Here is a 12,023-nt window from a genome sequence, read left to right on the forward strand (position 1 = left end):
TATTTAATAACTCATTATATTTCAATATATAAGAAATTATTTGATAATTAACCCTTTAAAGCCGGTTGGAGCAGGCAAGCTCTGTTTTGTGTAACTATTTTTAAATCCCGTAGCACTGCAACCACTAAGCTAGCGCAATAATTTTTTTTTGCATATGAAACCGGAGGAGTTGTACTTACATCTTATGCCATCAGCTTGTCCTAGGTCACGGTTTCCTTCCACATATAGCTTTACAAAAATTGCATAAAAAGCACTTGCTGCAACAAAAACATTTTCCAGAAACAGGCTTTGCAAATCCGATCAGCTGTTTGTAACACTTCCTACGTTGGAATAGACGTAAGCCCGCCATTACCTGCCCAAAACCGGAAGTGACATCTCATATTTTTTTTTTTTTTTTTTTTTTTTTTGTGTGCCATCAGGGCCTCATAAGCCTATTCTGGTCTTTTTAAAAGTTATATATGACTTTCTGTGTCATTTCTGGGATGCTTAGAACTCAAATTGCACTGCTGGAAATAGTTCATTTTGATGCACATGCTGTTTTCTTTGCAAATTTGCACTATAATATTTATTTTCGTTTTTCCTGGTGTATATAAAATGATGTATTTCAAAAATAAAACTATGAAGACACTCAATAAGTTTCCTGTTGTTGGAAACTATTTTGTGCAAATTATTTTGTATTTACACTTTTGAGGGATAAGCCTCTTATATTTCTAGTTAGAGAAATTTATGTTAAAAAACCAAAATTAATTTTACTTTTTTTTTTTTTTTTTGTTTACATAAATTGCAAAAAAGTGAAATAATTACTATGCACTTAATGCATACATTATTAAAATTTGGGCTATAATGGTTGTATTGATGTATAGCAATTTGAAATGCTTCCAAAAATGGCACTACAGCATGTAAAAATATAAAATAAGCTCTGGCAGACTTGGTTCTAGGTTAAAGAAGAGGGAGGAAGAAAAAAACAGAGGGCCCATGCACACTTTCCTATTCACAGACAAGATCGAGTCTTTCACGCTGAAGCCCTGCGTTTCTCTGTACTTGGATAGGGAAGAGATCTGCTCTCCCGATGCCGGAAGCATGGGAGGGTGCGAGTTGTCATCATTGGTGATCAGCAACACCCCTGTCAGTCTACAGTAACAGATACTATGTAGCTGATGCTCCGCAGAAAGAAGAGGAAAAATAAGTGTCTACATGTACCACAGCTAGATACGGGTGCCCCGGAGCCTGCGTGAAGAATGGCTTCTACCTTTTGAGGGGTGCAGAAAGTGGGGCTACGTCTTCAAATACTAGCTGGCAAGCTTTGGTTCTATCAGCTCGATGAAGGAGAAAGCTTGATGGAATCGAGCAAGGTTGTGAAGTTGACTTCCGGGGCCTGGGCCATGCTGAAGCTGCAGATTGCGCTGGTTATCGGAGAGGCGAGCGAGGATTTTCCTATTCCCGAAGAGGAAGATGTTGCTTCTAAAAGATGCTGGAGAGAAGATGATGAGGAGGATTCCCTTGTTGAAATAGTGGAGAAAGAAGATGATCCCCCTGCAGAACCAGCTCCTTTATATCCAGAAGACCGGTGGGGATTTAAGTGCATGCTCAGACTCACCAGAGAAGCAGTTTCTGAAGGTAATTGTACCACTTTAGCTAGTTTGTTTACACCAATTGATAATGATACTGTACTTGGTCCCTCCACGCCAAGAAAAGCTAACTACACGGGTTTTAACTTCACTGTGTCTTTGCCCGAGAGGCATGAGCATGAGGCCGGGGAGATGAACACCGATTGGTGCACTGTGACGTACCTGGCTAGAGGAAAGGTATCAAAGGACACCGGCATCGACATAGGCCTGTGGGCACGTGCTGGTTTTTATTACTATTGTGGTGGGCATAGATTGTATGTCAGAATCCCTAGTGGGACTTCTGGTCTCTGTGCCATGGTACGTTTAGGTTCGCCTCTCCTTTTAGTAGATGAACAGGGGGTGCAGCTGGGTAAGCCCGGCACCACTCAACTGACAGCCAGGCACAGACGCCATGTGTTGGCCAAACGGTCACCAGGATCGTTTGACCTTACAATAGGATCACCAACATACATAGATGCCATTGGAGTTCTTGCTGAAGGAGGACTTGAAAATCTCACAATTTCTGCATTCTTTCTAGTAACCCCTAGCAAGAATGTGGATTGCATTAATTATGTACATTATAATACCCTGAGACTGGCAAACCTTACCAGGGATGCAGATGAACAGGGCTTGCTGAACAGTTGGTCCACATCTTTAATCGCAGTACAAAATCGGATGGCGTTAGACATGTCACTGGGAGAAAAAGGGGCGTTTGCCCGATGTTTGGGGATATAAGTAGCACTTTCATTCCAAATAACACAGGTCACAGAGCCATCGTGTGCTGAGCTCTGGAAGGCCTGAGGACGTTGTCCACCGCAATGCATGAGCATTAGGGCTCAAAGTTTGTAACTGGATAACTTTGGTCTGGAAGGGAGATGGACTTTTATGACCCCCAGGAAGTCACGTACATATACACATGCACTTACACACTGGAATGCGAATATGCAGGCATTCATGTGTTCGTACCCACACAAACATTTAAACACAGTACTTAGTTTTATGGCACATTGTAGAGGGCTTAGAAGGGGGGTCACTTATACAAAACTGTTTCACAGACAAAGGAAATGAGATCTGCAGAGGAATTCCGGGGTCCTGTACATCTCCCTTCTAGAAGCTGTATCAATAAGCGTGGATGAATAAAAGTGTTGTGAATTGACTACTGAGTCCCACAGTTCTTTCTGGAGGCTACAATCCAATTGTGAGTATTAATAAACAGTTGTAGATCTACCATATGTATAGTTTCATGTTAACCATATTTATATCCTGTACATAGCTTGTACACTCACTACAGTCTCTACACATTTATACCATATTCATAATATACCTTCATACCATGTACATTGTAACATACCTATAATAGATCCTTATTTTTGTAATATCTATCATTGCCCAATCACTTTCTGGATAAATGCAAACTGCATTTCATTGCCTTGTAATTGTGACATGTGCTGAGTTGTTTAGTTCAATTCTAATTTTAAATGGAGTGCATGAACCAGTGACATGTGTTCCAGGAAACATTGTGCTTTATTTTTACTGGTAATAAAGATCCCTCCATGGAGTAAGACATTAAAGGTTACTTTGTAGAAACCAGCAAAGGTCATTATGAATGCCAGTTTGTTGATTCTATGCACATACAGCAGGCACTGTAGTATTTAAAAGAGACTACATCTTTTATAATGCATGTTTGAGTTCAATGAATGTTGGCAAAATCAGTTTTGCATGGAACAAGATAAAGCTTTGGAAAAGGAGTGAGACAAATATAATAAGTGATAAAGCTTCAAATATTGATAAGTTTTTGCATGATCGACAGCAGCAATGTATGTTTCAGGACACGCGTCACATGCCTGTTAGCATTGGTCAGGAAGTACTAGATCAGTATTTTTATTGACACATTAAATCTGGCTCCAGCAGAAACTGTTTTCTGATCATGCAAATTAAGCCAAATGCTTCTCAGTGCTTTTTCCAAAGGAGTTATCATGAAAATAGAGGCGTTTGACATTCTCCTGTTATTTAAGAACTGGATTTTACATGCTGAATGCAGGTTTGCACATGTGGAATATAACTTTTGCTCAGTATGTGTCTGTGATTGAATGGGTTGTCTCAAATAATTTGATAGCGTTACTAAAAGGAAAAGGTGATTGTACATCTCAGAAAGTTAGCCATGAGTTACTGAAAGATGGAGTCTTTGAAAAAGTTGGAGTTTGATGATAGTTACCGTTCCTTAAGCCAATAAGATGTACTCCTGTTTTTTAGCAGGCAGCACAGTGTGACATTTTGTGTTCGTCAGCTTTAGTGATGTGTCGGTCGCAAACGAAATGGCTCATATAGCCTGGTCTTTCATGTGAACGACGCGAACTGGCTCCTTATCGCGAGCAGGTGTGTGTGTGTGTGTGTGTGTGTGTGTGTGTGTGTGTGTGTGTGTGTGTGTGTGTGTGTGTGTGTGTGTGTGTGTGTGTGTGTGTGTGTGTGTGTGTGTGTGTGTGTGTGTGTGTGTGTGTGTGTGTTTTTTTTTTTTTTGTTTTTTTTTTTGTTTTTTTTTTCCTTCTCTCACCCTCTCTCACTTTTTTCTGCTTCACTCTGCATGTGAGCCTTGTGCTGTACCCTGGGCAGAGAGGGGAGGGGCGGTAGTTACACTCACAGTAGCACAGGAACAGAGCGGGAGTGGGGGGGAGAGAGAGAGAGCCAGGGACAACAACGTCACATTAGAAAGGTATAGTAATCATCCACATTAGTAATTCCTTTTGTGCATAATTTTACATTATTGTTAATAATAAATTAATTAAAGCAAAAAACCCGAAGAGCCGGTTCCGAGCCGAAAGAGCCGGCTCTCTAAAAAGAGCCAGAAATCCCATCACTAGTCAGCTTGGTATCCCTACTTGCTTTTGTTCATTTTCGTCAGCTGACATGCAATGGAGTAAAATTCTTTAGCGTATTTTGAAGCAGGAAGGTAGAGTGGGCAGACAGGTGTGTTCTGCTGCCCTGAAATCTGTAACTGCTGCAAGTATGTCTGACTCTCAGTGGCATCCGTTTTGAAAGGAGGTATTGGTGTCTCTTTCGCATCTGACTGGTTTGGATTGAGAATGCTCCAGATTGCTAAAAATACAGATGAATTGGTAATTCAGATTATTGATGAGTATGCAAGATGAGACTTTATTGGACATTATTTGTCCAGCAGCATTTCAAAACTTGCATAAAGAAGAACATGGTTTGCAGTTTTATTTTCCCAGACCAGCATCCAGTCAAACATTTATGTCGTAGGAAAAGTGAAGTTTCAGGTCGATAAGAGAGATTATGATGATTGATAACAGTGTGCCTGTGCGAGTCAGGAGGACTGTAGGAAGATGAAGAGAAAGCACGCGTGTAACATCTTAGAAATCACGAAGGCTCTTTCAGATGAGAGCAGGGGCTTTGATAGTGTTTAGGTATAAATGAGAAATATTATAATGCTAATTTGGATATTTAATTTGTAATTGATGCTAATTCCTGTTGCGTTTGTGATTTCATACATGTCAGAATCTGAATGAGAGATTGTTGGTCGGTAACGCCCAAAAGGAAGCATAAAGATTTTTTTTTTTTTTTTTTTTTTTAATTCTGTATTTACAGCACCAACACACAGCATGCAGGCACACTGACAGTGAGAGAGTACTGTCAGGAACCTGGGTGTCGTTTGAGCTTGAAAAAGTTGTTGAGAAAGGATACAGGGTTGTTTCTATTGTTAAGGTGTGGCATTTTCCCAACAAGACTGACACACTGTTAACACTAGAAGTCCCAGAGATTAGTCATTTGGCTTTTCTACCTAGAAAACCCACCGTCGAGCCAAATGGCTGGTAGGCTTTTAGCTAATATCCTTAATCACCTGTGAACAGCTGCTTTTGTTATGTAAATAAGGTGGGGCCATGGTGAACCACTTGGAGTGGTTAGTTTCCTGAGCCACAAGGAATTTCAGTTTGCCTTAGGGAGAAATCAACACACATGAGTGTATTTCCTTTGTTGCTGAGATTTATTGATAAAATAGTACAAAAAAACAAAAACAAAAAACAACCATTTGTACAGATATTTACAACTAACAATAAAAAGTGAGTGAGTACATTTCAATCACTCACAATCCTGGCACTGCCATGGTATCTGTAGTCTGCATTTACCAAATGTGTATCTGTAGCAGTGAACACATCGCACAGTGGCATGATTGTTCTTGCATTTGTGTTTGACCTGACACGTGGCTCTTTTTCCAGGGCTAGGTGTGGAGGGTTGTGTCTGAAGCGACTGTTCTTTTCTTGCCTTCTTCCCAGCCATATGAGAGTTAGCCAACTCTCTTGCAAGCTCCACCAGGAAGTCCACCCGTCTTTCCTGCGTCCCGGTGCATGCTTGATACAGCACATGTGCATTCAGTGCTGCCATGTCAATCATGTTATAGAACACGGCAACTGGCCAGCGCCGTGTTCCTCTGCGGACCGTGTACTCCCGCACCATCTGGTCCATCACATCCACGCCACACTTTGTGGTGTTGTAAAGGGTGACAGTGTTTGGCTTCCTTTTGGTGGTGTTATCAGTCTGAACCACGCTGTGCATGCTGCTAAGAATATAGACTGTCTTCTTCCATTTGGCCGCATACGCCGTCAGCGTGGCAGCAGAGGTTGAAAACACCTAAGAAATAAGATAAATTGTTATTTCCATAGCACTTTTACACACAATGAAACACATAAACATAGAACCACAAAAGACCTGCAGCCTACCTGAGTGGTGAATTCATTGCGATCTTTGTATCTAGCGGATTGAGGAATTTCCCGGCGAATCTTGTTGACTGTGCCGAGGATGGTGGTTTTCCGTCTAAGAAGTTTTTGTGCAAGTGAAAGCGATGTGAAGAAATTATCCGTGGTAACATTTCTGCCCTTGTCTAGGAATGGTTCCATCAGCCTCATCACTACATTTTCAGACAGTCTCTCCCCACTGGGACGATTGGGGTCCTTGCCAAGATATGGGAGGACATTGCAAATGTACTTGGATTTTAGGTCGCAGGCCACCCAAAACTTGATCCCAAACTTGTCAGGTTTACTTGCAATATACTGCAGGAAACAGCACCGAGTCTTTGATGGGAAGAGCTGTTCATCAACGGTGATATGTAGACCAGGGTTGTAGCACGTGATGCAGTTGGTGACAAATGATCCCCACACACTGGAAATTGCAGCGAACTTATCAGTCTTTGCTCGATCACTGCGGGTGGACCTGTCATCAAAGCGTAGGTGTTGCATGATGTCTTGGAAGCGGTTACGCGGCATAGTTCCAATGATCTGCGGGTTTCCCAGGTTTGCTGACCAGCAGTCACGTAGTGATGTTCCATCACTAGTAACCCCCCGCAAGATGACAATTGAAATAAATGCCATTAGTTCAGGGAGGTCCATGAACCAATGAACATCCTCCGTTTGCTCTGCATGTTGAATAGTCCATTCTTGAATGCTATGAAGCATGTCAAGAGTGATGAAACACAGGAAGCTCTGAAGGCGACTCAAGATACTTTTCCTGGCCTTACAATCCCCCACACAATTTCCAGTGTGTGGGGATCATTTGTCACCAACTGCATCACGTGCTACAACCCTGGTCTACATATCACCGTTGATGAACAGCTCTTCCCATCAAAGACTCGGTGCTGTTTCCTGCAGTATATTGCAAGTAAACCTGACAAGTTTGGGATCAAGTTTTGGGTGGCCTGCGACCTAAAATCCAAGTACATTTGCAATGTCCTCCCATATCTTGGCAAGGACCCCAATCGTCCCAGTGGGGAGAGACTGTCTGAAAATGTAGTGATGAGGCTGATGGAACCATTCCTAGACAAGGGCAGAAATGTTACCACGGACAATTTCTTCACATCGCTTTCACTTGCACAAAAACTTCTTAGACGGAAAACCACCATCCTCGGCACAGTCAACAAGATTCGCCGGGAAATTCCTCAATCCGCTAGATACAAAGATCGCAATGAATTCACCACTCAGGTAGGCTGCAGGTCTTTTGTGGTTCTATGTTTATGTGTTTCATTGTGTGTAAAAGTGCTATGGAAATAACAATTTATCTTATTTCTTAGGTGTTTTCAACCTCTGCTGCCACGCTGACGGCGTATGCGGCCAAACGGAAGAAGACAGTCTATATTCTTAGCAGCATGCACAGCGTGGTTCAGACTGATAACACCACCAAAAGGAAGCCAAACACTGTCACCCTTTACAACACCACAAAGTGTGGCGTGGATGTGATGGACCAGATGGTGCGGGAGTACACGGTCCGCAGAGGAACACGGCGCTGGCCAGTTGCCGTGTTCTATAACATGATTGACATGGCAGCACTGAATGCACATGTGCTGTATCAAGCATGCACCGGGACGCAGGAAAGACGGGTGGACTTCCTGGTGGAGCTTGCAAGAGAGTTGGCTAACTCTCATATGGCTGGGAAGAAGGCAAGAAAAGAACAGTTGCCTCAGACACAACCCTCCACACCTAGCCCTGGAAAAAGAGCCACGTCAGGTCAAACACAAATGCAAGAACAATCATGCCACTGTGTGATGTGTTCACTGCTACAGATACACATGTGGTAAATGCAGACTACAGATACCATGGCAGTGCCAGGATTGTGAGTGATTGAAATGTACTCACTCACTTTTTATTGTTAGTTGTAAATATCTGTACAAACGGTTGTTTTTGTAGAAATTTTTTTTGGTTTGTTTTTTTCAATAAATCTTTTGGAGATTTATTTTCCTGGATGATTGAGAATGCATCAAGACGAACACAAAATGAAGTTCACAGCTTTTAGCAGTTCCCCCTCCCCACACACAAACAAAGAGGTATTTGGCTCAGCAATCATTCACACACCCCCACTCCCTTCCACAATTCTCAGGTAACGACCCAATTTACATATGAATTGATGCTAACAGACTAGCCAAGTTAGCTTCCACTTGGCTGACAGAGGGTTAGAAAAGCCTGGGACTTCTAGTGTTAAATACCTTTCTAAAACTTAACACTAGAATTACTGAGCCTTTTTTCCCCTGGTGCAAGTCCCTACTACTAGATTTACTGGCCTGCGCAGATTTGCGTAAATTCCCCCCGACCTTAACACCTCTTGGCACCCCGCTGAGATTTTCACAGGTCGTCAGCTCCATTGTTCTCCTGCTTTTGTTGTGCAAACACACCCTCCCCCAACCCCTAACCATGAGAGATTCAAGTTTTTCCTTCCCTGCAAGGCTGCTTTCCTTCCTTACCTGCCTGCATGCCTGTCCATAAACACATATACACAGAGTTGTACATATATTTATATAGCCACACCTTATATAATATGCATAAAGTCTAGTTATACACACACACACACACACACACATATATATATATAAATAAAATGTTTGTATAGTGCACTTTCTATACTGTGCTCTGTCCACTTGTTTGCAATGACAATGCAGATTTTCCACTTGTGGGACAAAACAATGCAGATTTGCTGTGTGTGTGTGTGTGTGTGTGTGCAACATTGGCATTTGTTTACTTAGATCCAAGACAGGCCAAACCTCTGTGTTACAACCTACATACAAAAGACAGACATTCACAATATATGGGTACACAAGTCTGTTTTATTTCAAAGTCTTTCAAACTTTGAAACGAACCTTGGTAGGGAACAGCTGTTCCCTACCAAGCATTTCTTGCAGCTGGCAACAACGGTCGTGCATTCAGTATAGTTGTGACTTCCGCAAAAAATGTGGTCAAAATCTCATGAGTAAGTTGAAGCATTTCTATCAGGCATTTCTGAAAGTTGTAACACAGAGGTTTGGCCTGCCTTGGATCTGAGCAACTCTGAGTGAGCAAATGCAAATGTGCCAGGCCTCAAGGACAATGGGTGGTTTGCACAACAAAAGCTGTAGGAGAAACAAGCTGACGACCTGTGAAAATCTCAGCAGGGGTGCTTAACACCTCGGGACTTGCACCAGAAAATAAAAAAGCCAGTAATTCTAGGGGGTATTGGGTTTAGGGAAGTTACGCAAATTTGCGCAGGATAGTAAACCTAGTGTTAAACAGGAAGCTTCGGGGTATCCAGAACATGATAAAACTCCTGATGAGCAGTAACGCGTTACTTGTAACACCCAGCCCGTTTATGGGTATTAGACCCTGTATGTAAAACCGAGTGGTTGATGACCCCAATAAATTTTGACCTAGGAAGTAATAAAACATATGGTAGCCATAAAAATATGATATTATTATTGCCTATTTTCGAAACTTTTCACCAGAGACAACTCCGCCCGCTGCCAATCACAAATCAAATGGGCAGGTCCCACGGCACCCAGGACAGTCAATCAGCTACAGGTACAATTTACCTTCTCTGCGATAGCTTTGCTGGCTGGCTCTCACTCAGGATGAATAATCTAACATTTAGGCTTAAATTTAACCCTCCCCCAAACAGGAAAAAAAAAAAGACTCTTTTCTTCAACAACATGGATGCCAGACCTGCCAACCTGACCCTGCTCGCTCAGACCCCTGTAACCAGCTACAGAGCTTCCGCGTTACCAGCGCAAGTCGCATGAATGTATCTTAGCAGGGTTCAGTTGGCACCTGCTAACCCTATAAAAGAGATTCAGTCTCAGCTCCGGCGGATTTTGGGGCTATGCCTTCAACCTCAGAGAGGGCGAGCTCTATTTTTACCTACTAAAAGCAGGTGAAAGTGTTGGCTCGCAAGACGAGCTCGCAAGAATTGCAACCCGGGATCAACACACGCAGACGTATCCAGCCTTTAAACAGGAACTGCAGCAACTGCCTTTAAACATGGTGGACAAATCCTTACATACATGCAGTGGGAGACACAAAGCATGCCGTTCTGTTGCTGGTACTGTAGAGCAAGCCGGCAGACAACTGAAGACACTCTCACAGATGTATTTGCTTTGGACTTTTTGAACAGCCAGTCTGGTGTTTTCAGCACCATGCTCCAAATTGCTACGGAAGACTGTTTGAAAATGGTGGGCGAAAAGAGTGGAAAAATCTTAGACCTTTTTAAGCTGAGTAAGAGTTCTGTGGTAATGGTTATCGTTGGAAAAACACCACCAAGTTCTACTTCGCATCGCGCCTCATCCGGCCCCTTACCCCGCCTCTTCCTCTGCCAGTGCTTTTAAAAATCGCAAATGCTCATTTCTTCTCCACATCACCTGGAGCCCCGGCCGCTGCAGCCCTTGCATTCCTTGAACTTTCCACTGATTCTACCCCGGCGCCGTGCCCTCTGGTGCATTTGGTCACACCGCCTCCGGCCACCCACCACCAGATCTGGTTGCTATGCTTGCAGAGTCCGCTGCCATTATCCCCTCAAGGCTGGAACTCACCCAGAAGTCTCGGGTAGCAATCCCCAGACCAGACCCCCGGCAACTCTTCAGAGTCCGGTGCCTCGCTTAAGCCCAAGAAGCCCTGGGCTTTGGGGGGATTCCTGTCTTCCAAGCCCTTTTCCGAGAGCCGGAAGACAACCCTCCCCAGCCTAGAGAAAGCCATGGAGAGCCTTCGACCATGGATGGCGACAAGGCGGCAAGTCTGCTCCCGACCGCTGTTTTGGAACTCACTAAACTAACGGTAAAATACATAACTAATTCCCTAATCAAGATGTCTGTCAAGGATGTGAGATCTCCCACCCCTCGCAGAGACAACATTCTTTTATTTTCCCATTAGAAAGATTACTTTTTCTATGATGTACTCTGTAAAAGATTCTGGAATGGACACTTCACCAGCACCTTATTACAAATTCTGCACGTAGAAGGCTTCACACCATACCCGGCTTTGCTCAGGCCTCTCTTCGAGGTCAGAGATGCACCAGACAGAGTGCTCTGCTCTCATAACCTCCGTGATGCTGTTGTCGATTTCTTGCAATCATTCACAAAATCCTCGAGGAAAAATGCAATTCTCTGCCCGACTAATAATAGGTATTTTTTTTTTTTAAATCTTATTTCTTCTCTTTCCTGTTACTTTCTCAGTGTGTGTTTTTTTTTTTTTTTTTTTTTAACTTTACATGAATAAATGTTTTGCCTTGTTTGCATCAAATACAACATGCTGGAAAAGTTTTACAAAATCAATGTTATAATTTGTTTTACCTCAAATGTATTGTTTTCATTACAATCACAAAGTATTTTTTCATTACTTGAAATAAGTAAGCAGGTTGATCCTGAAATTAAAAGCGTAGTTAAACATAACTTCAAAGATTACACATGGCTGAGCAACTTTTATTGAAACAAGCTTATTATAACTCATCTCATCCTGGTAGTTTTGGTGGCGTGCAAAAAATTGGTTAAAAGCGTGCAAGATGAAACCGGTTCAAAGATTAACATGCGAACAGCTCGAGACTTCCTGTCAGAGGAAGACGCTTACACCTTACACAGAGTGGACGGCCTGCGCTTTCAGAGAAATCGTGTGTTTTTCCCGA

General features: G+C 42.7%; 1 protein-coding gene across 1 annotated transcript; it reads right to left on the bottom strand.

The window, feature by feature from the left end:
- Nucleotides 1–5,687: 5,687 nt before the first annotated feature.
- On the bottom strand, nucleotides 5,688–7,634 carry LOC112846148 (uncharacterized). Its single transcript, XM_025905426.1, has 2 exons — nucleotides 6,341–7,634; nucleotides 5,688–6,251 (listed from the first exon to the last, which is right to left on the bottom strand). The coding sequence occupies exons 1-2, from the start codon at nucleotides 7,070–7,072 to the stop codon at nucleotides 5,703–5,705; spliced, it is 1,281 nt and encodes a 426-aa protein (XP_025761211.1). The 5' UTR covers nucleotides 7,073–7,634; the 3' UTR covers nucleotides 5,688–5,702.
- Between the last annotated feature and the right edge of the window lie 4,389 nt (nucleotides 7,635–12,023).

The sequence above is a fragment of the Oreochromis niloticus genome, linkage group LG3, assembly GCF_001858045.2.
Source record: "Oreochromis niloticus isolate F11D_XX linkage group LG3, O_niloticus_UMD_NMBU, whole genome shotgun sequence".
NCBI classification, from domain to species: Eukaryota; Metazoa; Chordata; class Actinopteri; order Cichliformes; family Cichlidae; genus Oreochromis; species Oreochromis niloticus.